The sequence below is a fragment of the Drosophila novamexicana genome, unplaced genomic scaffold (assembly GCF_003285875.2).
Source record: "Drosophila novamexicana strain 15010-1031.04,08,12 unplaced genomic scaffold, DnovRS2.1 tig00001842-arrow-arrow-pilon, whole genome shotgun sequence".
NCBI lineage: Eukaryota > Metazoa > Arthropoda > Insecta > Diptera > Drosophilidae > Drosophila > Drosophila novamexicana.
The window spans coordinates 235,550-261,684 of NW_020824899.1; the positions used below are offsets into that span (position 1 = coordinate 235,550).

The 26,135-nt window shown below is 42.2% G+C and overlaps 2 protein-coding genes across 2 annotated transcripts in view; both read left to right on the forward strand.

Moving 5' to 3' along the window:
• The first annotated feature begins 196 nt into the window (after nt 1-196).
• LOC115768598 (probable E3 ubiquitin-protein ligase IRF2BPL) lies at nt 197-12,032 on the forward strand. Its single transcript, XM_030713248.1, has 4 exons — nt 197-1,506; nt 10,545-10,634; nt 10,716-11,371; nt 11,449-12,032. The coding sequence occupies exons 1-4, from the start codon at nt 591-593 to the stop codon at nt 11,587-11,589; spliced, it is 1,803 nt and encodes a 600-aa protein (XP_030569108.1). The 5' UTR covers nt 197-590; the 3' UTR covers nt 11,590-12,032.
• A 5,417-nt stretch (nt 12,033-17,449) lies between these two features.
• Nucleotides 17,450-26,135, forward strand: part of LOC115768587 — a gene marked incomplete at its 3' end in the record, with an annotated part of 70,639 nt that continues 61,953 nt past the window's right edge. Inside the window, exons 1-4 of the mRNA XM_030713233.1 lie at nt 17,450-17,508; nt 17,557-17,928; nt 20,318-20,653; nt 22,945-23,101. Coding sequence (XP_030569093.1) covers nt 17,450-17,508; nt 17,557-17,928; nt 20,318-20,653; nt 22,945-23,101 — 924 coding nt within the window. The remainder of the gene's footprint in view (nt 17,509-17,556; nt 17,929-20,317; nt 20,654-22,944; nt 23,102-26,135) is intronic.

Below are 26,135 nucleotides of genomic sequence, written 5' to 3' on the forward strand. Positions count from 1 at the left end.
ACACAACGGCAGATAAAAAAAACAAAAAAAAAAAAAACAAGTTTCGCAGACGGACATGGCTATAGCCTGTCAGCTTGTCGCGCTGAACAAGAATATATATTCGTTGTGCTTGAAACGAATTTTTCAAAAATAAATTCATAATAATAAATAAAATGCCGCAGCAGCAGCAGCAGGCAGAGCCCAATGATAAAAACGACAACAAATTGCCGGTACAACAACAACAACAACAGCAACAACAAAAAGAAGAAGAACGAGAACGAGAAGCGGCGCCATTATTAAACAATAATCGATACATGTTATCGGCACGCAATTAATCAAAACGATTAACAGAACAAATTTCGTTTGTCTGTGTGTGTGTGCGTGCGTGCGTGCGTGTCCGTGTGCGTGTGCGCGCATTTGTTTGTGTTTTTTGTGCATGTGTGCGCGACGCAGCGACGCTGACGCCGCCAAAAAGTGGGTCGAGTTGCGCGCGTAAATTTGGGTCGCAGCAGCCAACGTCGCAGTCACAGTCGCCGCCGCAGTCGCAGTGCATTCCATTCGACTTCCAGTTGAACTACTACTACTACCCCGCACCCCCCGCAGCCATCGTCATGTCGCTGCAAACGAAACGGCAACATTGCTACCTTTGCGATCTGCCCCGCATGCCCTGGGCCATGATCAATGACTTCTCGGAGGCGGTTTGCCGCGGCTGCGTCAACTACGAGGGCGCCGATCGCATCGAAGTCGTCCTCGACGCCGCACGCCAGCTGAAGCGCTTGCATCCGAGCAGCAAGCGCGCCCACGAGAACGGCGAAGTCGTCGTCCTACAGCAGCAGCAGCAGCAGCAGCAGAGCCTGCAGCAACAGCAGCTGAGCGGGCCGCAGCATCGCGGCGCGCCAAGCACATCGGCAGCGGGCGGTCCCGGCCCGTTATCGCTATCGCATCATCATGCGGTCGCGGCCGCTTATCAAATGCCACGCATTGGACCACCGCCGCCGCCGCCGCCGCAGCAGCAGCAGCAGAGCGGCGGCGTTATGGATTTTCCCGTTAAACTGGAATCGGCACCGGATGTGCGACCGGTGCGCATCTCCCATATGACGCCCCACCATATGCCGCCCACGGCCGGACAGCGTGCCGTACCCGGACCCGGTCCCGTTACACAGCAGCCACCTGGCGGCGGCGGCGGCGGGGGCTCAGCTATGCTGCCCGCGCTCTCCGTCAATCTGAAGCGTCCGCCCTCCGAGGATGTGGACATCGAGAGCGCACAGCAGCCGCACGGCCCGCCCCATGTCGGCGTCGGCGTCTGCGTCAGCGTTGCCGAACTCGCCGCCGGCAGCAGCAGCGGCGTCGGCCCCTCCAGCGTTAAGCGCAGCGCCCTCGACGATCCCAACGGCGTCCGGCCCCCCCTCACCCGCGGCGAATCGCTGCCCGCGGTCAGCTACGTGCCCGAGCGGCAGCTCAACTTGCGCGACAAACAGCAGCCCGTGCGGGCGCCCAGCTTCGATGCGTCGACCTTCAAGGCAGCCGGTGAGTTTGCTAATTTTATCTTGTCTCAGGCACCGACTACACAATACCCTGTATATATAGAGAAAGAGTGTTGCCCAAAGAGTGTCAATATTAGTGCAATGGTACAATATTGTGTTTTGTTAACCAATTGGTACTTTTTGAACTAATACCTAATTATCCCACTAGGGTTAGGCAAATGTACCTATTCTTAAAATACCTTCTAGAGTACTTTATTAGTGAAATGGCACATTATATATATTGGTACAATATGTATATAGTTTAGTTAACCAATTGGTACTTTTTGCACAAATATAAAAAATTGTGCTAGGTACATGCAAATGTACCTGTTTAAGTATCTTGAAGTACCTACTTCCCTATCACTTGTCGAAAGAACACAAAGGCATTTATTTAATTTAAAAGACATTCAAATCTAAAAATACAAATGTACCTATTTTATGTACCCATATGCATACATATAAGGTACTTTTTTAGGGCAACAACGTACCATTTCATATTTATTTTATTTTTTTTTATATAACTTTGTTTTTCACTTTGAGCAACAAATTGTCTTCGATTATTAACCTTAGAGACTGTTGGGTACAAATGGGTCAACATTTGTACCTTTTGCATCCCAAGGTACACTGGAACTATTTGTAGCTTAGGTTTAAAAAAGGGGAAATTAAACAATTCATTTATGGTTTTCAAAATAATGAAATATTCAAGTATATATTATTTACTAAAAACACAGTAAATGGTTGATATACAAAACACACATTTCGCTTTAGACGAGCATTCACTGTAACTGTAACAGAGCTAACGGTGACATTTACAGCAACATAAACTCTGTTATTAACTTTGCTTCATTTTTGTATATGAATTTAAATGTTAACATGAGAAAGAGAAAGATAGAGAGAAAGAGAGAATCGTCGAGAAGCTGTAAAAACAAACAGACAGCATTCATTAGGAAAGTTTCACTCCTTAAATATGCATATTTAAATTTTTGTTATAAATATTTGGCATATTTTTCTAAATTGGTTTTTTTCTGTCATCTTCTGTATTCCAGAAACCAAAGCAAATGAAATTCCGTTAGAATTACTTTACATTATGTTAGTTAACATACAGCTAAAGTCTGATTTGTTTTATGTTAACATTTTTGAAAAGTTTCCAATGGGAACAGCAACATGCAAAAGGTTCAGTTCCGTGTACGTACATGTGTGCATGTGTAGGTGTGTATGTGTGTATGTGTATATATGTGTGCGTGAGTGTGTATGCGCAGTTGGAAGATAAGAGTCGCTGCAAACTGGCACAAATCCCAAGCAGAGTGAACGAGCATGATTGTCGCTTATCAGAGCAAAAGAGAGGGAGAGAGAGAGAGAGAGGGAGAGACAGATGGAGTGGAGTGGAGTGGGAGAGAGCGCGCGTAAGGGAGTGGTGGGGGCACAGGAAGAGATAGTAGATAGGAAGACATGAGTTGTGCTATTGTCGCTTATCAGTCGAGCACCGACTATTCTCTGATAAGCAGCAGCAACGTCGGCGGCGCTGGCAGCAGCGTCGCCTCGCCAACAGCGATTAGATAACGGAACAGGCGGCCACATATTCTTATCACCAATGCGCTTATCGGGCAGAGCCCAAGTCGCTGAGCTGCTGCTGCTGCTGCTGCTGTTGGCGCTGCAGCGTTTGCTGCTGCTGCTGCTGCTGCAGCAGCTGCAGTTGGTGGTTGCCTTGACGCAGGTTTTTGGAACGCGTGAGCTCTTCCAGGCTCTGGGCCACAACGAAAATGCGTGCGTGTGTGTGTGTGTGTGTGTGCGCGCGTGCATGTAAAAAGCACGCGCACAAACATGTGCCCCAACATGAAGCGTGGAAGGAGTCGAGTGCAGTGACAGACCAAGCGGAAGATAGAAAAGGAGAGAGTGAGAGAGCGAGAGAGAGAGAGAGGGCGCCTTGTAGAAATTGCATTTATCTAACCAATTTTTGTTGTCTTTTTTTCGGGCGCACCGAACTGTCACGTACACAAATACGCATACACACACACACACACACACACACACACACACACACACACACACACACACACACACACACACACACACACATACACACACACATGCATGAGCGCGCACGCCTTCACATAGGCGCTTGCTGTGCAAGTCGCACGCATTTTGCAAAATGACTTGTACGACGGCGACGCAACCCTCGTTGACACGGCGGCACCTTTTGCTGCTGCCAACCCTTGCCATAAAAAGGCATTTGCCTGTCATGCGCAGAGCCAAAAAGCTGAAATACATAACACGCATTCACACACACACACACATACACACAGAGTCACACTCACGCACACAAGCCACGCGGCTACACGTAACCCGAAAGGACGGCCCGCGACCCGCAAAAATGTAATAAAAACAGACGTGCAAAAAGTCAACGCCGCTGATGCTGCTGCTGTTGCTGCTGTTGGGCTAGCTGTAACTGTGTCTCTCTCTCGCTCTCCAAAGCGGCCGGTGCTGTTGCTGTAACTGTGCCTCTCTCGCTCTGATATTGCTGGCTGGGTGAAACGGGTTTTTGCTTTACTGGGTTCTGCTTTTGTGAGATTTTTTTTTAGTTGTATTCTTTTCGTTTTATATTTATGCTTGAGTGTGTGTGTGTGTGTGTATGTGTGCGCGCGCAAAACGTCATTAAACTTGTTTTGGTTTTTATTTCTTCTTCTTTGCTGTTTTACGCTATGCGATAACAAGTTGCACACACTCACACACACACACAGAAACGCGCGCATACGCAGAACAGCAAACAGTGTAGATAAATTTTTAGTTAGTATACAGAATGGACTGCAACAGCAGCTTTGTATTGTATATATACATATGTGTATGTGTATATATATATTCATGTGCATATATACATATTTATGTATGTATGCGTATACATGCCTGAATACTCAACGAATAGAAATGAAAAACAAAATAAAGAGAATTTTCGCGCATGCCGATGCCGATGCCGTCATCTGCTGCTCCCCACAGTGGGCCCAAGCATGTTTTCATTGATGATCGCTGCACTTGAACTGAATATTAACTTAACATGGTGTTAAATGTTATAAAAAGCGCAATGCAAACTGCAAGAAGCATAATTTAATCATGAGTCATTTAATAATCAGACATTTGTTTGATTTTTGACGTTGTGCAAATCATATTGGCATCAATGTGCGTGATTTGTTTGAATGTCGCCGTTATTGTTGCTGTTTCTCTAGTTGTTGTTGTTGTTCATACTGTTCTTTTACGCTTTACTTGGCTGGGCCGTTTATTGCCTATTATGTTTATTTACGTTACTTTTGTGCTTTGTATGTATGTATTTGTGTTTCATTACCAACATCAAACTCTTCGCATTTGTGTGTGTGTGTGTGTGTGTATACTAAAAATATAACAAACAATTTGGTGTACATACACAATAACGCTGCATACACAATTTGTACACATACATGCGTACATATGTATGTATGTATTCATCAACAGCTTTAGCGTCTTTTACAACTAAACACATAATGCATACATGCGTATACATACACATTTATGTTTGTGTGTGTGCTCACACAACGTGCGAGCCTGCTTCCAGCCCCATTCCCGCCCCACCGCCCGCCCACTTGTGCAACTCTTTCGCTCTCTCGCTCTCGCTCTCCTACTGTACGCCTTACTGTCTCGTCATCTTCATTCAGCGCTCGTCGCATTGGTTTTTGCTGCTGCAGTGCAGCTTGCACTGAGAGCAAAACTTCACTATTGAGTGTAGTGTGACCATTCCAATGCGCGCGTTAGTCAGGAATTTTTCGCTCTCTCTATTTGTCTCTGTCTCTCTCTGCTGTCCTAGGCGATAATTAGGCACGCTCTTCTATTAATCAGAAGCGACCGCAACAGCAGCATCTCATCATCAGCATGCAGTGCAGCGCTTTTACCGTTAACACGTGAACAGCGGCATGCAGAGATACTGCAATGAGAGCCCATGCATGTGTTTGCGTGTCGCTGTGTGTCTCTCTCTCTCTCTCTGTGTGTGTGTGTGTGTGTATGAACCTAGGCAACGTCGCTGCTGATTAGATGCATCAGTGCACAGTGTGACCAACCAGTACAAACGAACGCAATACGTGTGAATGAAAGCGACAATGGTTTTGGTTGCATAAATTGAAATGTTTTTTTTTTTTTATTTTATATTATTTTTGGCCAGGCACTTGCCCTAACGATAAGCGACAATAAAACGCATATCATGCGGTTGACATATCTTATCTTACCTTATATTCTATCAGCCAAGTATGCCTTATCACCGAAAGTGGAAGCGATAAGCAGGTAACTGCTCGATAAGCGACACTGTACTGTGGTTGTGAAACTATTTTTGTAACACATTCATTATGTATGCATTGCGACGATTGAATGTTATCAATAAAGCGAAGTTAGTTTTTTTTTCTTTTTTTTGATAATTAAGATTAAATATTGTATTATCAATGATATATCGATTCCCCCGGGTCACACAATCAGGCATATATGTATATGTGTATCGGATGTGATAAATAATATAAGAAGCTCCCGTTTTGGGACAGGAGCTTTTATTTGTATACCTTATTTATGAAAGTATTTCAAACTTTTTAATTTCAAGCAAAGCTTAATTTTTGAGGTTAAATTCGAATAGAATCTCGATTGATATGGTTAAACGTTTTATATTATCAAATTTCAAAACGACAATTATTTATAGAAAATATACATTTAAATTTCAATTATACAAACACTTAGACACATTTTAAAACCAATAGATTAAAAAAAACCTATCCAAAAAAGAAAGGAAAGGAAAGGAAGGGAAAAATAGAACTGGAAGCTTCTTGAAATACACAGAGACACAAGCGCATAATTTGTTGTTTGTTTACTTATTAATTTTCAAATAAAATAATCAAGACTGACCTCAAGTTAGCCTAGATTAAAATTTAGTTTAACACTCAATAAACAAAAAAAAAAGGATCATTTATAACCAGAAAATGAAGGTTAAGCCAAATAAATAACCAATTTATCTGTACCAAATGCGGCATAAAGTCACAAATGTTAATGTCACATTAACATAAGTCACATTAACATATGTTAATGTCACAATAACATGAATGTAGACAAATGCATTTTGTTGCATTATTTCTTGATGCAATGCGAGTTTTCAAGCGTTTCTTTTTCTCTATGTCTCTCTCTCACTCACTCTCTCTCTCTCACTCTCTCTCTCTTTTCAAATGCTTGGCAGATAAGCTGGGCGTGAGTAAAGTACTTAAGGCAATGCCCAAATAGCGACTGGCGATAAGTGCCTTGCCTTTGATATTTTTACAGTCAGATTCGTTGAGGCGCTGCTCTATTTAAAGCGACGTCATTTTTTGTGTTCCTATATATGCCGCATTCCTACGATATTGGTCGGGCAGTGCGCTATATATATATACATACACATATCATTTACATACATGAGAGTATTAATTTGTTTTCTGTATTTGCAAGGCTCCACTTTCGTTTGCCTTTGGCTGGTTTGTGCACACAGCTGTTTTACGTATCTTATCGTGAGAGGTGCCTCATTGGGGCTACTATCTTATCGCCATGGCCAACTATGACTGATAGCGAACGGTTTATGTGTGTGTGTGTGTGGATGGGGTATACTTCTAGATGGAGGCAGATCACACGATTTAAGTGCTGCCTCGCTCTGGCGTTATCTTCTGTTTATTTTTGATTATGAGTTGTATATTGGGTTTTTTTTTTCTACTTTCTTTTCCCTTGCTGTTATTATCTCAACGGAAATCAATTAAGAGATCCGTAAAATGGAGAGGTACACACACTGGCAATAAATTAGATATTACGAATTAGGCGCAACTGTTTTGTTTCGTAAACAACAATGCTTAAACAATTCTAAAAATTCTTCTAGATCTAAACAACATACATACATATCTATAAATGTATTTATATATTCATGCATTTGCTGGCCACCCCCTTTTGGGGTGTGGCCCCCTTTCATTCATATCAAATGGGCAAATTGTTCGACAAAATGGTGCCTTTTTGTTTCATTTCTTTCTGCTAAGTATTTGCAATGGAATCGAGAAATGATTCATGTTTTCGCTGTGCTGTGTGCAAACAATGTGCCAAAAGGAGAAGAAATTAGAATAGAATTGAAATAAAAAGAATTGAAGCTATAAATAGATTGGCCCAAAGAGCGCGCTCCAAGCACATTCACATTGAAATTGATTATTTTGTAATGTTGATTTCTAATCAAAAATCAATAATACAATATGAAGGCAACTCTTCATAATTTATTGATAAAAACTGAAGTGTTTCTTTTTTTTTGCGCTTTTCAGTATAAATTGTGAAATTGCAAATAAATCGGTTGACATCCACTGTGCACATGGCGCCTGCATACAGTTCGTTCCCTTGCTCTCTCGCTCTCGCTCTCTCTGTCGCTCTGCTGAATGCTGCGCTGCTCCGACGCCTACGCCGACTGCGCTGCTACTCTTGTATTTATTGTCGTTGCTGCTGTCATTTTTGTTGTTGCTGTTGTTGTTGTTATTTTGTTATTATTATTTTTACACATTTGCGTGCAAAATATAAACAAATGCTATAAATAAACAAATTTCATTTATGGTGAGGCCACACACACAGCACGCTCTACGCTCAACGCTCGACGTTGACGTCGACGGCGACAGCGACGCCAACGCACCAAATTGCGATTGCCTGAGCGCGTTTTTCGACTTGCCAATTTAACAACGTGCTGCAGGAACAGGCAATAGCAACAACAACAACAACAACAACAACAACAGCACAGCAACAGTTTCAAATAAATAAACATAACAGCACTCCCGGGGCAGACGGCAGCATTTGGTATGCAGCCCACTGTGCGGCCGCTGACAGCGTCGTCGACATTTGAGCAATGTGCGCGGCTGCGCTAAGCATACAAATTAAAGCCCAGCTCAGTTCAGCGTGCCTTTTTTTTCGGTTTTTTTTTAGCTTTTCAATATCATCATCAGCCGTAGTAGCAGCAGCAGCAGCAGCAGCAGCAGCAGCAGCAGCAGCAGCAGCAGCAGCAGCAGCAGCAGCAGCAGCAGCAGCAGCAGCAGCAGCAAAAGTAAATTGTGGCTACGCGTGCGCGTGCATTGAATGTGTTGAAACCTATTAAAAAGTTAACAGAGCAAGAGTTAACAGAGACGCGACCTGTTAGGACTGGCAGCGGAATTGCGCATGTCATGTACATGCAAAACTATATATACATATAAATGTATACTTAATATATAATATATATGTACATTCATTTCATATGTATATTATATGTGTATGTATGTTAATTGGCGTGACCGCCGCTCGGCAAGTCACGCGGCAACCGTGCCGGCTGCGTTACGAAAAAAGAAAAAAAAACCAAAGCAAACAGTCAAAACAAAACTTCAAATATGCTTGCGCATGTATATGTGTACGCGTGTGTGTGTGTGTGAGTGTGAGTGTGTGCCCGTACCTGGTATACATACATAACGTCTCAGTGCGGCGTCTCGTTACATGCTTGCAGAAAACGAAAAGGAAGAAACGAAAAGTAAAGAGCAAAAAAAAAAAGAAGAAGAAAAGCTAAAATAGAAACCGGTCCTGTCAATTGCATTCTGCACGTTTGCGCTTGGCTTGGTCGCTCTCACGTTGCTCTGCATGCGTCGCTGCCTTGTGACGTATGCGCAACAGCAGCAACAAAAACTTGTTTCGTGTCTGTTCGTGTCGTTTGTTGTTTCGCTGTCGCTGTCGCTGCCGCTGCCTCTGCCGCTGCCTCTGCCGCTGTCCTCTGTTTCTGTTTCTGGCACTTTGCCAACTGACGTTGGGTTTTGACGTAGCGTTTGCAAAAAACCAGCTGGTTGAAGATTCTTTTGTTGTTGTTGTTGTTCGCTTGGCTGCGGCACAGTGGGGCCACCAACCTGCACAGTGTGCTGTGACGTCACGTTGCCGCTGCTGGTGAATGAAAACGTTGTCGTTGCTGTTGCCAACGCACACAAACAAGCACACGCACACACGTTATACATATACATATACATACATATATTTCACATACATATACAGCAGTGTGTCTGTGTGCACATGAACTGTGAAATGTTCGTGCCAAGTTCTAAATTTACAAACATTGCGCTTCAAAAAAATAATGAAAAAAAAAAAAACAACAACATAAACAGCAAAATCTTTATTTATTTGTTTTTTGATTCATTCGAATTATAAAATCGAAAGCAGCCTTCATTAAGTAAATACACAGCATGCATATATGTGCATGCACACACACACACATACATATATGTATATGTATATGCGCATGTGTGTTTGTGTATTTGCATCTTGATTTGGCATTTTGTGCAACTTTTTATATACAGTAAACTCTCAGTACGGGGAAACATGCGTTTGATTTGCGCCGAAATTAAATCTGTTTTATATTATATTAAAAAAAAAAGAGGAAAGGCATTAATGTTGCCTGATAATAAATATATTACAATTTTGCATTCGACTCAATTTCATTCTGTGCAACATTGACAACATTGACAGTGTTGCACAATGCCCAAAGAGCGCTTAAAAGCTCCTGAGCATACCTCAGTCATCTAAAGGGCGATAGTATTGAATTTAGATTCTTTTTACCAAATTTATGACGTGCGTTTTCCAACACTATATCTGCATAACTGTTTTAACAGTTATGAAACTGAACAAAATCTTAAAGTTAAGAAGATTTAAAGCTTGAGTATAAAAACTCTCACGTTCTTGGCATCTTTGATAGTAGAGTAGGACTTTAATACTTGCGTTTTTCAACACTAAATCTGTATAAAACACTGTACTGTACCACTTGAAACAGACTATTAGCTGAGAGCTAAATCTCTTTCCATCTCTCTCACACACTCTTTCTTTCTCTCCCTCTCTCTCTTTCTCTCCCTCTCTCTCTTTCTCTCTCTTTCTCTCTCTCTCTTTCTCTCCCTCTCTTTCTCTCCCTCTCCCCCTCTCCCTCTCTCCCCCCCCTCTCTCTCTCTTTAACATAACCTTAAATCTAATCCATGTCCAATTCTTATTACATTACAGAACACTTGTCCCCAGCCAGTCGACGCAATGGATCCAGCCCGCCCTCGGGGCCGTTGCCCCCGCGCAGTGTCCACTCGCCCAACAGCTCGGGTAAATGAGTTAACTGTAAAGCCTTGAGCTTGAATCGAGACTAATTCCGTCTCTCTCTCTCTTTCTCTCTTACTTTTGTAGGCTCTTCGTCGGGTCGACGCTCTTCGGGCTCTCGCCATGTTTCCAGCACAACCGTCACAAGCAGCGAGGTGGGCGGCTCGAATTCCGTTCAAGCGGGCGCCGTTGGGGCTGGCCTAGGCCCGGGCAGCGGCGCTGGCGGCGGCGGCGGCGGCTCAATGGGCGGGCCGGGCGGTGCCAGCAATTCGCAGCTGAGCAGCTGCAGCAGTGTTGGCGGCAGCTCTGCATCTGGCAATGGCAACACGGGACCCTCCTCGCTGCCGCCCAATCCGAATGCGGTCGCAGGCGATGGCAGCGCAGCCGGCGGCAGCAATGGCGGCTCGATCGGGCCGAGCGGCAGCAATGGCAGCGGCGCAGTCAACGCCGGGCCTGGCAGCAGCGGCAGCCAGGGTGCGCCAGGCATGAGCAGCAGTAGCAGCAGCAGCAGCGGCGGCGGCGGCGGGGGCAGCGGCTCAGGTGGTGGCCTTGGTGGTGCGCCCGGCAGCAGCGCGGCGCCCAATTCGGCAGCGGCGGCCGCAGCGGCAGCGGCACAAAACGCCACACTTAAGTGCACCCTGTGCCAGGAGCGTCTGGAGGACACACACTTTGTCCAGTGCCCATCGGTGAACATTCACAAGTTCTGTTTTCCCTGCAGTCGCGAGAGCATCAAGCGTCAGAATGTAAGTCAAGAGCGAGAGAGAGAGTGCAAAGTTTCTCGAATGTTACTAATGCTATCTCTTTCCATCTTTTCTTGCAGGGTCTGGGCAATGAGGTGTATTGTCCCAGTGGTGAGCGCTGTCCGCTGGCCAATTCCACCATACCGTGGGCATTCATGCAAGGTGAAATCACAACCATATTGGGCGAGGAGGTGAAGGTGAAGAAGGAGCGCGAGTCTTAATGTCCATTTTATTGTAAAAAGCTGCGTAGAGCTTTGGAGCACTTTTGACCCAGCCAGCCAGCGGTAGATGGAGAGATGCGTTAGATCGAAAGAGTGTGGTGAAGAGAGAGTGAGAGAGAGTGCGCGTGTGCGTGTGAGTGTGTATGTGTGTGACTTGAAGATCGCAGGCTGCAGCACACGCGCGCGCTCGCGTTCGCTCTCTCTCCGACTCTGTCTCGCTCGCTCGCTCTCTAGCAACTATGTATATGTCTGTCTCTGACAGTCGTGTCAATTTTATATTGAGCGAGCGTTGGCAAAACATAATTTTTTTTTTCTGTGTCAGCCGCGACGCCGGCGTCGCCGGCAGCAGCTGCAACTGGCTGGCGCTCTGTCCATGACGACCAACAACAACAACAACAACAACAGCAACATTTGTAGGCATAAGCAACAAACGAAACAAAAACAAATGCAATTTGTTTCACATAAAAGAAAAAAAAATGGCAAAAAAAAAACAATTGAAAACGAAAAACAACAAATTTGTAAGTTTAAAGCAAACAAAAAAAAAAAAAACCAAAAGCTCGCAATCGATGCCGCAAGAGAGCAAGAAGAAGAAGAAGAAGAGAAAACACAATTCGATAAAGAGCGCGGAATCAGAAGAGAAAATTATTTAAAGCATAATTTGTAGCATACTTTTGCGAGCGACAAAGCGTGTAAAGAGAAGTTTTTTTTCTGTTTTTTTTTTTTCTAATTTTAGCCAAGTGAAAGAAACGAACAGAGTAGAGAAGAGGAAGAGTACACAGAAGAAGAGCATATTAAATTAAAGAAAATAAACAAACTAAATATATATATATATATATATATATATATATATATATATATATATATGTATGTATGTATGTAATTGAGAGTAAAGTGAATTACAACAAATACTAAATCATAATGAAAAAAAAAAAAACAAGGAACGAGATACACTTCGATAGGCATTACGTAATATACATACATACATATATCTGTATGCATATGCATACATATACACATACATGATATGTGTGTGTGTGTGTGTGCATGCTTATAGAAATAGAAATTTTTTTTGATACACCTAAATTACAAATTAAGCTGATTTTTGTTGTTAACGCATGCAAATTATTAAAAAAAAAAAAAACAAAAAATGGAAGCAAAAGAAAAACGGAAAAAAAATTTCTTAAGCCTGTTTAGTTTTTTTTTTTTTTACTAATTTCATTAATTTATTTTTTTGAATTTTTTTTTTGTACTTTTAAACTTTTATTCACACACACACACACACACACATACACATATGTCTTAATTTTTTTTTTATTATTGTAATTTTAATTTAAAACCAGTTTTTATGCTAAAGATTGTACATATAATCGGAATACAAATACAAATACAAATACAAATATATATATATATATATATACACATACACAAATACATATACATATGCATATATATGTGTATACATGTATACATGTGCATATATGTGTATGCGAAATAAATAGAATTATATTTGATGTTGAGCAAAAAGAAGAAGAAGAACAAGAAGAAGAAAGAGAAGAAGAAGAGCACGAAATTGGTAACATTCAATTGGCTAATACGTAAATACAAAACGTAAATTTTTAACAAAACGATTTTTAACTGAAAACAAGAAAAACCAAAAATTCAACAAAAATTGTAACTAGAATTGTGGGTCAAAGGGTCAAAGGGTCAAAGGGCTGCAGCATTTAGAATGTTATTTAAATACAGTTGCAATAAGCAGCAGAAGAAAGAAGAAGAAGCAGAAGTAAACGGCATTAAAATATGCGCGCGGTTGCCAAATTTAAGTGCGCTGAAAAGCGGCAACAGCGCAACACGAATTTGTTTCTTTAAAAAGAAAGAAAGAAAAAAATGTGCCGCAAACTTTGGGCAAGCGATTTTTTGTCAACCAACAAGCAGCAGCAGCAGAAGAAGAAGCACAAGCGAAAAAAAGTGGTCACTGCTAACACTGGACCAACACTGTGTTGAAAAACGCAACACATGCAGCATCAAGCAAATCTTAAGGTGCCACAAAAAAAAAACAAAAAAACAAAAAAAAAACATTAAAACTCACACATTTTGTAGAATCAAAAGCCGAAAGAGCATAGAAAAAAAAAGAAGTAAAACAGAGTTGCCACACCACATTCAAAAGTTTGAGGTTAGGTGTGTGCTGTACAATTTTTTGCAGTCGCAAGCGTTTTTTACTAGATTTAACGTTAAACACACATCAAATACAAACTAAATGGACATCAAAAGCGAAATAATTATATTAAATCAGTCAAGCCATATACATAACATATATATATATATATATACAATTTATATATAGACTATATGCATAGCTGTAATCGAGGCAGGCGCTGTTCCACTTCCATGTTCCAGCCCGAACCCGTTCCAAACACACTCAAACAGACTGTCTACCGTCTTGTCTGTCTTTCTTTAACATTTCTCAATTATTATTTTCTTGGCTTTAGCTTTTGTTTAACAACTTTGTAAACACTTTTTGTGATAAAACGCCAAGCAACAAAAACAAAAACAAAAAACGAAAACGAACTCTTCTCAAAACTATATGGCAACCCTGCTAACTGGGTACATTTTTGGTATCAATCAGCGCACAGTGGGGCAACTCTATGGCAGTTGCAGTACTCACTGTGGAGAAATTTGTAATTTGTAAAACTGAGCAATAGGCCAATGTTTTAGTAATCGTAAGTCAAAGAGAGAGAGAGAGAGAGAGAGAGAGAGAGAGAGCGCAGTGGAAAAGCAGCGAGAGCGAGCGCACGTAACTGTAACTTAAAGAAATTTCCTTTGTAAAAGTTGATGTGCGTGTGTGTTTGTGTGTAAAACGTAGTGATACAGTTATCAGATATAATGTCAAGTTATCTAAGCAGAAGAACAAACCAAAAAACAAAAAAAAAAAGAAAAAAAAAACAAACGTATAAAGGCATTTCTTGTGTGTGTATGTTCGATGTCAACTAAATGTTTAAACTAACAGATCAAGATCAAATAAAATAGATATATACATAGATATATATATATGTGTGCAGCACAATCGATATGTCGATATATCGATTAACGATAACCATCACGAATAGCGCGTATATACAAAGTATATCGATATTATTTCAAGCTGTTCAATGCCACACTTTAAGAGCTAAGGCAAAGGATGAGTATAGAGGAATAACGATAACGATAACGATAAAGATAAAGTAACCGATAACGATTACGATAGATCTGATGAATATGGCAGCCAACTGGCAAACCAATTAAAAATACTACATAAAAAAGTGAAGCAAACTTAAATATAAAATAGAACTTGAAGTTTTAATATGGGCGGCGATTTTTGAATGAAATTGTATTTACCATTACAATAAACAATTGGTATTGAGTAAAACGGTTGCAATTTCTCTGTTGTTTTTCTAGCTCAGTTTAGCGTAAAAACGGAATCGGTTAAGAAATTACTGGAATTTAAATAAAAACATTTTCAATTTTCACATCAAATTTTTCATAGATTAATAATTGAAGGCGTTCCACTGTGCCGCCGAATGGCGGCTGCTTCGAACATTCCAGCAACTGATTACGGTACATTCCATATTTACCGTAATATCCCAGCAGGCAGCGGCTGCGTTACCACAAATACCTTGCTGGCGCCATCTGGCGCTCGTTTACGCTGTTGCCGCCGGTTAACAACAGGGGGCAATTGTGTGCGGTTAACAAATGCCGCTTGAAATATCCCAAAAATGTCCCGTTTGTGTTCCCACAAAACTCGATAATTTGGCGACGGAGCAACAGCATAGCTATCGATATTAAATGTATAAATAAGTGGAAAAAAAAACTATGCAAGAGGCAAACTGGAAAGTTAATAAAAGAGTACAATAAATTTGGCTAATTAAGCTAAAGTTTTTCTCAACGACTCGCAGTGTTAATTAGTTGCCCGGCTTAGAAAGCAGCCTCAATGTTTACATTTTGCAAAGAGAGCCAGTGACAGAGAGAGAGAGAAAGAGAGCGCAAGAGAGCCAGGCAGCGCGAGTAACGGAATGTGCCGTGTCAGTGTTGAGCATTGCTCGCTGTGGCTGCTTTATTTGTGCGTGCGCGTTGCCAATAAACGGGCAGAGGCCTCTGCTCCTGGCCAAAAAGGCGCAGCGAAATTCGTTGTTTGTGATAAAATAAAATGTAAATTGACAAAGACTTCCGTTTCCGCTGACTGTGCGTGTGTGTGTGTGTGCCTAAAAGTAGACAACGAAAAGTGTTCAAGAATATTAAGACATATTTTCGCAAATGTATCAATTGATGACTTTGCCAACGCGCTCTCTCGCAAGGAATTCCGTTACAGCGTCAAGCGCAAATTGTTTGTGTTATACACAGCATACAAAAACAACAACAACAACAACAACGACGTCGACGACGCCAACGACGGCTTGCGCCCACGCACGGCAGAGCGAAAAGCGAGAGCGAGAGAGCGCACTCGGACAGCTCCTGTTTGTGCAGGCACAGTGGCGCAAATTGCTCAAATTACCCAAACCTCTGTTGATTGCCAATTTTTGCTTAATTGCAGAGCATTCGCTCTCGCTTTAGCCACACAGAGATGCCATTTCTCTCGCGAGCTTAAGCTCTTAAATAAACTATGAAGGCTTGCCTAGGTTTAAGCCGCTTAATGCAAATTTCACAAAAGCTCCACTAGCAGCTTTGGCCCACTGTGCTTGCATAGAGAGCTCTAGCATAGAATTGTATGCAGCAGCAGCGCAGCAGCAGCGCAGCAGCAACAACAGCTTGGCGACAACAAATGCGGCGCTTTGGGTTGCCAACGCGACGTTCAACTCTCCTGTTTTACTTTCCTGCTATGTCCGTGTGTGTTGGTGTGTGTGTGTGCTGCTGTTGGTGTATTTTATTTTGCGCTCTCCGCGCATTACTAACGCAAAATTAGACAAAACGTGAAATGTGTGTCGTCGCCGTCGCCGTCGCTGTCGCCGTCTTCGTTGTGCTACTCATCTTCGCAGTTTCAGTTGTCGCTGTTGCTTTTCGCTGCTGCTAATTGCTGCTATTTATTTCACTATTTTTTTTTTTTAAGTGAACAGTTATCAAGCTGAAAAGGAAAATTGAATAAAATAGAGCTGTGCAAGCAGCCAGTTAGTTTGTGTGTGTGCGTGTGCGTGTGTGTGTCTGTATGCGCCTCGCTCAATTGCTCTCTGCAATTCACAATCCATTTTCATTCACAAGTGCAATAGGCGCAACAACAACAACAACGACAATAACAATGGCGGGACTTAACGAAATGAGTGAAGCGCGTGCTTAACCTAAAAGTGTATGACAAAAGTTTTTGCACAAACACACACACACACACATATATATATATATGAAGCGCCTTTACGCTCTGCATGTGTGTGTGTGTGTGTTTGGTTAAACTCAATTCATGCTCTTCGTTTTCTGCTTCCGCAATCCACAGACAACAACAACAACAACAACTAATAACAAAACAACAATAATAATGCATAGTTCCTGCTGAGTAGCTTTTTTGTTATTGTGTGCGTGCGCGCGTTAGTGTGTGTCTGTGTGTGCCTGTGTGTGTGCAGGCATGTCGCGGCTGCTGCACAGCGCCGCAGCTGACAAACCAACAGCCAAACACTGCCACCTCGCAACAATATAACAACAACAACAACAACAACAACAACAACAACAGCAACAATAACTTCCACTACAGCTCCTAGCTCCTGCCCAGAGCCGCCCCCTGTAGCTAGTCCAAATTGCATAGTTAAAGTTAAAACAACAACAGCAACAACAACAACAAAAGAAAACTAAAGAAAATTTATAAATATAGAAAAATAAGAGAAACATACGCACAAAATCGGACGCCATGGAACGCATGTGGCGCAAAGTGAATCACAGCCTGCGCAACAGCAAATCCCAATCCCAGTCGCAGTCCCAGTCCCAATCGCAGTCGCAGTCGCAGTCGCAGCCAAGCCAATCAGCTGGCGTCGCTGCCGGCGCCGCTGCTGCCGGCGCCGCAACGCCGCAGTCAAGCGACACCATCAGCTCGGCGGGCGGCTTTGGGGATGCGCAGCTTGTGGTCGCCGTACAGGGTCTGCCCTGCGCCAGCGCCAGCGCAGCCAGCGGCAGCGCAGCCGGCGGCAGCAATGCGACCGGGCGACGTTTGGCCAGCAGCGGCCAGCCGCCGTCCAATTGCCACAAATCGCTTAGCCAGCATGTGCTGCAGACGCGCACCGCCTCCTCGGAGCGTCGGCGGCGGCGTCGGCGCAAGAGCCGCCCGCGACGCAGCGGCGGCATGGCCAGTGTGACCAGCTGTGTGGGCGATGCCGGTGGCGATAACATGTCGTAAGTACAGCCACACACCTTTGAATGCCAACCATTATCCATTAAGCCTAATCAAATCTTAAAACGAAGAGCTAGATTTGGCGGAAGCCGGTTCAAATCCAGTAGCTCAACTAAACCGTGCCATATTATCAATTTGTAGAAGATGCTTAGCTAAAGCGACAAACCGTAAAAATTCCCGTTAATTTATAGCATGCAAGTTCGACCGATTGATCCAAAAGCAGTCATATTATATAGTTTTCCGTTTTGTGAGAGCTTAAAAAGTTAGCCCAAAGCTTATTTTACGGCCAAACAAACCAAAGAGAACTGTATAATACAGTGGTCCTCCAATCAGAAACCAATCAGTCAATCAAAAAGTCGGTCAATCAGCAAGCTATTCACTCAATCAATCAGCTAGAAAAATAATCTTGAAACACGTCTCAAAAAAATGTACATAAAGATCCTTGGAAATGAATTTGAACCAGAATAGATTTTTATATAGACATAAATATATATATTTGTACTAACATACTCACCTGTGAATTCCCAAGCAGGATTATTTTATCATCATCTAGCAGTAGGCGGGAAACAAACTATTTTATGAACACATCACTGAAAGAACAGAAAAGCAGAGATAATGTTTATTAACTTTTGCTCAACCTTGTTGAACTAGTGAGAATCGCATAGTAGAGCTATTTGTGTAAAAACGATTCTTGTTCATTTTAAGCTCAACTCAATATAGAAACATGTATGTATGTATTCAAATACATGCAAGTTGGATTAGTTGTCAATTTTATGTTAACTATATTAAGACATAGTTTTGTTTGAAATACTAACCTGTTTTTTTCAATGGCCTCCGCCAGAGCCATAGTCATTGCCTTACTCAAACTGCCGCCTCCTCCATAGTTAAGGCTGCCGTCTCTTCTTTTACTGAAGTCTCCTCCAATATTAAAGCCGCCGCCTCCTCCTCCCAATATTAATGTCTTCGCCTCCTGCATAGTTGAAGCCGCCGTTTCCTCCTTTGTTCAAGCAGCCGCCGACTCCTCCACAGTTGAACTCGCCTCCTCCAACATTAAAGCCTTACTTGAATTTATGAGAATCGAGTAGTAGGACATTTATGAAGAATACATTTTTTTTTACAAATTTGAAGCGCAGCTTGGGGTAAATTTGGACTTGCACACAAACATACAAAGTATATGCATACATTGATTTACATATATAATTGCATACATAATATATACATGCATACACATATACACACATACATACATATATACACGTATACACGTATCCATACATACATTCATACATACATGAATTCAAACATACACACATATATGCATGTATGTATATTTACACACATCCATACACACTTACATACATATATAGATATGTATGTATATATATACATACATACATACATACATACATATGTATATTCATGCATATGGACATACATACATACCTACATACATAATACATACATACATACATACATATATACATACATGCATGCATACATACATAAATTAATACATACATACATACATACATGCATACATACATACATACATATGTATATTCATGCATATGGACATACATACATACATAATACATACATACATACATACATATGTATTTTCATGCATATGGACATACATACATACATACATACATACATACATATATACATATATGCATACATACATACATACATTAATACATACATACATACATACATACATACATACATATATACATATATGCATACATACATACATACATTAATACATACATACATACATACATGCATACATACATACATACATACATACATACATACATGCATGCATACATACATACATACATACATACATACATACATACATACATACATACATTATATATACATACATACATACATACATACATACATACATGCATTCATGCATACATACATGCATACATACAGACAGACAGACATACATACATACATTTACACTCATCTCTATATATAAAACTGTTAATCCTGACTGACTGACCTGCATAGACATATGTCGAAATTTTTGTTCATGGCTTGGCATCTAAATCTGGCAATCTGTTTTTTGGCTTTGTCCCATTTGCTTCAAACTTATTTTCAAAGAACCCAATGAATGCGGGTTTCAGCAATCTGGGAAATTCCACCCGTAACAGTGGTAAATTGGCGGAAAGCGGTTGCATGAAAGTTTTTGGTTTGCCGTCCAATCGGTTTCGAACTCATTTTCAAAGATCTCTGAGAGAATTTATTTGGTACGTGCCACGGCAAACCCGGGAGATAGGTATATTTTAATAATAGCAAGATTTGAGCATTCATTTTACTTTCAACTTTAGCCTGTAGTTTAACGTTCGCTTTAACATGAACTCCTGCTTGCAGTTCCTCTGGTGGCTTCTACACGCTGAAGGAGCACCATCAGCACTATCGACACGGCCATGGGCATCATGGCAGCGGCACCGTGTCCGCCTCGCATCGACTCTTCGCCAGCTCGGCGCCCAGCGGCACCGTCATGATGTATCCGAATGCACAGCGTGCCCCGGTGCTGGCAGCGGGCGGTAATCCAACAGCAGCAGCAGCAGCAGCGGCGGGAACAGGTGCGGGTGCTGCACAGGCGGCGCCGGACATCTCTTTGAGGCAGCGGGCGGTGGCCAAGCTGCGCATGTTCAACTTTCACCTCAACTGGGATCTGCACATGACGCACTGCAAGCCCTGCGGGTAAGTGCCCAACCGAAGGTTGACTTCAGCATCAAGTTGTAGTTGAAGTTGCAGTCACAAGTGGCCAAGTGGCCAACACTTGAGCCTGCTCCAGTGGCTTGTGGCTTTTGTTGGGCGTCGAGTTTTAGCCTTTTGTTTCACCCAGCACCCATAAAACGAGACCAAAGGGTGTATTGAAGTCGGGCGAAGAAATTGGTTTCGAGCTCGTAAAGTCATACATATATCTATTTGATCAGCGGAACAATTAAGTCCGTCTCTCTTTTTTTTTTCTTCCTAAAGAAAGAGAGAGAGATAGCTTTAATAAATACTTTTTTTTTTAGGCATATAAGCATTTATTTTAATAACCCATCCAGTTCTTCCTTAATCGATAAATATCGATTTAAAGTGTCTCTACCTTTATTTAAAGCATATTTTACAAATTTTGATGCTTGATTTCACTCAAAGCGTACACTAAGTCAAGTATATTTAGAGTTTGGCAAACTTCGATAAACATCGATTGGGAATCTTAGGATATAATCGATAAATATCGATTGCCTACCAATTTATCGATTTGTAGATTTGTTAAGCTAGGCATGTCCAATTCCGTATAAGTTTCGATAGCTCTACCAATACTTTTGAATCAATATTTATCGAATTTGAAAGTTTTTTTTTTTAAATATGCCTTTGCTGCTCCCAGCTGCGTACAGGGTATTTCCATGTCGAGTCCTTTCGATTGCAGGCTAGGTTCTTCTGACTACTCGACTCAGTTCTGGGTACAAAGTATGTTCCTGTAATTTTAGACTCGAACATGAGTACAGGGTGTCTTATTGTCTCAGCTGCATACAGGGTATCTTCTTATTGGGCACACTCGACTTCTTGTCAGGTTCTCTGGACTTGTGTTCGAACCCTCTCGAAGTCCAGGCTGAGCTCCAACGAGTCACTCCCGACTTCGAGCTGACTACAGGGTATCTGGCAGTTGAGCACTTCCGCTTGGAGTACTCTCACCTGCTTCAAACGCTTTCGACTCGTCTGGAGACGGACTCTGGAGTCGGTGAGTCGGTTAGTTGGTTTCATTGAAGTGCTGCGAGGGCGGACGCAGGGCTGAGGGCGGGGTCATTCGTTGAATGAACCCAAATGTAAATGCAAAACTGGGTCGACGACATTTTCCGTGTTGGCAACTTTAAATGTTGCGGCTTTAACCCGACACCAGGTCGACAGAGAATCTCCCCTTCTTCCTCCATTTTTTTTTCGGCCTCCGTCCCAAATGTGTCAAATTTTAATGAAGCGCCGCCTAACGAGCTTCTTGCTAGGTGCTGGCCCCAAAGCGTGGGCACGGAAGGCACCTCGGGGCCTGAGGGGAGGGGGGGGGGGGTGAGGGAGGGGGCAATGACAAGCTTTGGGCCCGTGCTGACAAGTAATATCCAGCGGCTGAGTTAATGATGTGACACATTCGGGCGGGGGGCAGGTAGACCAAAAAATAAAAACCAGCTCAAAACTGTAAACTTTGGGCATATGAAGGCGAAAAAAGAGGGAGTGGAAGGGGGAGGGAGATGGGCGGGCCGCTTGAAATATTACAGCAGTTTCTACATAACAGGCTCTTCCATGAGAACTAGTTTTAAAAGGAACTCCAGAACTCAGAAAGTATAGTCTCGAAATCGGAACTATTTGACACTGATATTAGTTCTACAGCTTAGAAAACTGCTAGTCCATCTTTGAAATTGATTATATTTTATGAGAATTAGTTCTTTACTAAATATATGATTAAATCTCGTATTTAAGGCAACCTATACCAAAGTCCAGGCATGCGAAACAAATTCATATTGAGAAAACTTAAATGAAATTGAAGAAAGTTTTAAACTTCTTTGGAAAATATTGTGTCTTAGATGCTTAAATGAGGTTGGGTTAAGGTTAGTTTGAGTTTAGGTTTTGTGCAAAATATATCGACCAAATAAATGATATTGACAAATAAAAGATATATCGATCAATACAAAATATATCTATCATTAAAGAAATATATCGATCGATTAGAAATATAAAGATACAAAATGTATCGATAAATGCGACATAAACCGATAAGAAAAATATCGGTAAATACAAAGATATATCGATGAAATTATGAAAAATACATGACGATCAACAACAAATATATCGAAGAATAACACATATATCGATCAATGAAAACAAATGCTCGAAAGCCAACAAAAGTTTCAATAGATGACATACAAATCGTTTTATTACAATTTGCCTTTGCTATCTTAATAAGAACTCCGCTCACCTAACCCCGCCCACCTGTGTTCTCTTGTATTTGCTAGCCCCCGTTTGAGCGGAAGTGGAAACATAATCACACGTCGCCTGTGCCGCAATCGTAGACGCGAGGACAATGAGCTCTATCGCTCGAATAGCTTCAAGTTTGAGCGTTTCGAGCGCAAGGAGTGCCTCGAGGAGCTCTCCAGCACATTGCAGAAGCAGGTGAGTACAGTTGTGCCCAAAAGCCATTGACCATTGAGAGAAAGAAAGAGAGAGAGAGGGGGGAAAGGGCGGCCCCAGCTGCGAGGTCTGTATAAACAATTAGTGTAACCCACGAGGGTTGCGTAATTTATGCGTGCCTGGCACCTTGCCACATGTTGCATGCTGCTGCTGCTGCTCTCTCTTTTTATACCCTGAACCTGAATTAAAAATGGGTATAAGGGTATATTGTATTTACGAAAATCCAAATGTATGTAACAGGCAGAAGGAAGCATCTCCGACCCCATAAAGTATATATACTCTTGATCAGCATCAATAGCCGAGTCGATCTTGCCATGTCCGTTCGTCCGTCCATCCGTCCGTATGTATGAGCGCAAGGATCTCAGAACCTATAAGAGCTAGAGACTTAAAACTTAGATGTAGATGTTCCTAGTTTCCGCGCAGATCGAGTTTGTTTCCGATCATCGATAACTTACTCCGTTTCCAAGCAATCGATAAAAATCGATATCGATATCCTGTCTTTTGGGCAACTTTGATAAATAATAAGAGCTAGAGTCAGCAAACTTGACATATAGCTTCTAAAATAGAATATATATATATGCATTTGATGTTGGAAGAAGAGGGTTCAGGGTATCGCCTAGTCGGGAGCACCCGACTAGAACCTCTTACTTGTTCTTTTTGTTGCGCGCCATCCATCAGCTGCGCAATTTATGCGCATAGATTACAACTAATTGAAGTGTCGAAGAGCTGAACCCCGCCCACTAATTAGAATGTGCCCCTCGCCTACAATTGCCCGGCTGCAGTTCAATGAAGCATCACTGCGAAAAAATTGCATTAGGCTGTGTGAAGGGGGGGGGGGGGGGAGGGGCGGTGGGTCATGGGATGAGGTCTGTCGCAGGTGGCGCTGTCTGAAACTTGTTTGGCCAAAGTTCGTCGGGCCGCTGCGGGCGGGCGTGTGGCAGGGGAATCTAATTAATGGCGCGCAACAAATTGAATTTTAATTGAGCGTCGAATTTGATTTGCCCCACAAGTTCTGCTCCTGCCGGCCATTTTGAAGTGTCTGTCGGCCCGACTCTGTTCGACTCGGTTCGACTCGGGCCACAGCTGATAATCAAGTTAACTACATTTTTGGGCATTGGCTTTGGCCAGGTTAGACTGTGCTGGCAATTAAGCCAAATGCCAGAGCATGGCACTCAAATTTAGACTAGCACAAATATTGCCGATAATAACAAATCTCTAAAAATGATTAACAAAAGTCAATCAAACTGAGTAACGAGCAGATCTGCGGCAAGCAGAAGTTTTAATTCCCTTGCAGACATTAAACTTATGCCTTGGCCGATGTGTGGAAATGGTAAAGCTCATTTCTCGTTGGATTCTTCCCAGAGAGCTATATCATATAGTGGTGCGAACTTAATCAGATTGGCCTCATATAAAAGCAGCATTGTTTACAAGAACCGTCTATTCAAGCAATTCGACATTTTGGTAAAATTCTAAAGTCCACTCAAAAACTAATTTGCCATTACCTTGTTTAAGGCTTTGAATATTAGAATGTCAATTAAAATATTGTATAAGGAAAATGAAGTATACGTATTTGCAGACATAAAGCAGATGTTACATAGTATTTTGAAAACTGTAATGATGAATATGTGGACAGTCTCAGTATAGACACAAGCAAGTTGGCAGTTCCATTATAAAAATAAACATCTTGCCCGTCCCAAAAAAAAAAGACCAACCCTGGCTGTCTCAACAAGAACCGCTTAGTTGGCAATCCCAATAAAACAACCACTCAATAAAAAATAAGAAAGAAAAAAACATATATAAAGTATCAAGTTAGCAGTCCCAATATGAGCACGAACAGGTTGGCAGTCCCACTTAAAAGTCAGGGAATTCCCATTAAATGCGAAACAAGTTGCCAGCTCACGAAAAGATTCAGCAATTTGGACGGCTTAATACAAATGCAACTGGTTGGCAGTTCCATTGTAGAAATCAAAAGAAGTTGCCAGTCCCAAAAAAGGTCAACACTCATCGTAAAAAGCTGTCTAGTTGACAGTTCCAATAAAACAGTCAAATATCTCAATAGATAATCAACAAGTTGGCAGTTCCAATACAGAAACCCAACAAGTTGGCAGTCCTCTGCATTAATCAACAGTCTGGCAGTTCTAATAAAATACGAATGAAGCGGACAGTCCCAACAAAATCAACAAGTTGGCAGTCTTTTTAAGAAGCTGCCCAGTTGGCAGTGCCAATAAAACTGGCAACTTAACAAGTTGGCAGCGCCAATACAAAAAGACAACAAGTTGTCAGTGCTATTCAAGCCAGCCAGTCCCACTGAAATACCAAATAAGTTGCAAAAAAATGCAACAAGTTGGCAGTTTCATTATAAGAAAAAAAAACAAGTTGCCAGTGCCAAGAAAAGATCAACACTTGGTTGCCTCAATATGAAGCAGCCTAGTTGGCAGTTCCACTAAAACAGTCAAATGTGTCAATTAAAATTCAACAAGTTGGCAGTGCCAATAAAGAAACCCAACAAGTTGGCAGTCCCTGTTAGACATTAGCATTGAGTTAGAGGCGTGGCGTCTAATATAATTCAATTTTTAAAGTGCTTGCCGCTTGTTGCCGTGGCAACACGACCCTCCATGCGCTTTGTGGCAACTCTTGTTGCGTGCCGGCGCCGTCAATTGGCAGCAAAGTCGTGCTCCCCCAGCCCCGCCCCTGCCCCTTCCACACGGGCAAATGACAGGCAGCCATTTATCAGAGGAAACGCTTGAAGTGCGCTGCGTTTGAAATTGTTGTCGCTGGCATTTGCAACAACTGTCAGCTGTCCGGCTCGATAAGCTGCAGCGACCACACGAACTGCGACCTGCCCCCGCCCATCTGGGCCAAATCATCTGCAACATTTGCACCTTAACAGCGTGGGCAGTCGCTGTGATAAATAAATAAGCTACACAACATGCCCAACGAGGCAAAAGGAACGCAAGGTGGAAAAGTTCACAGATTTTGTTGGGCAGCCTCAAGCTGGCAGCGCTCGGTTTCAGCT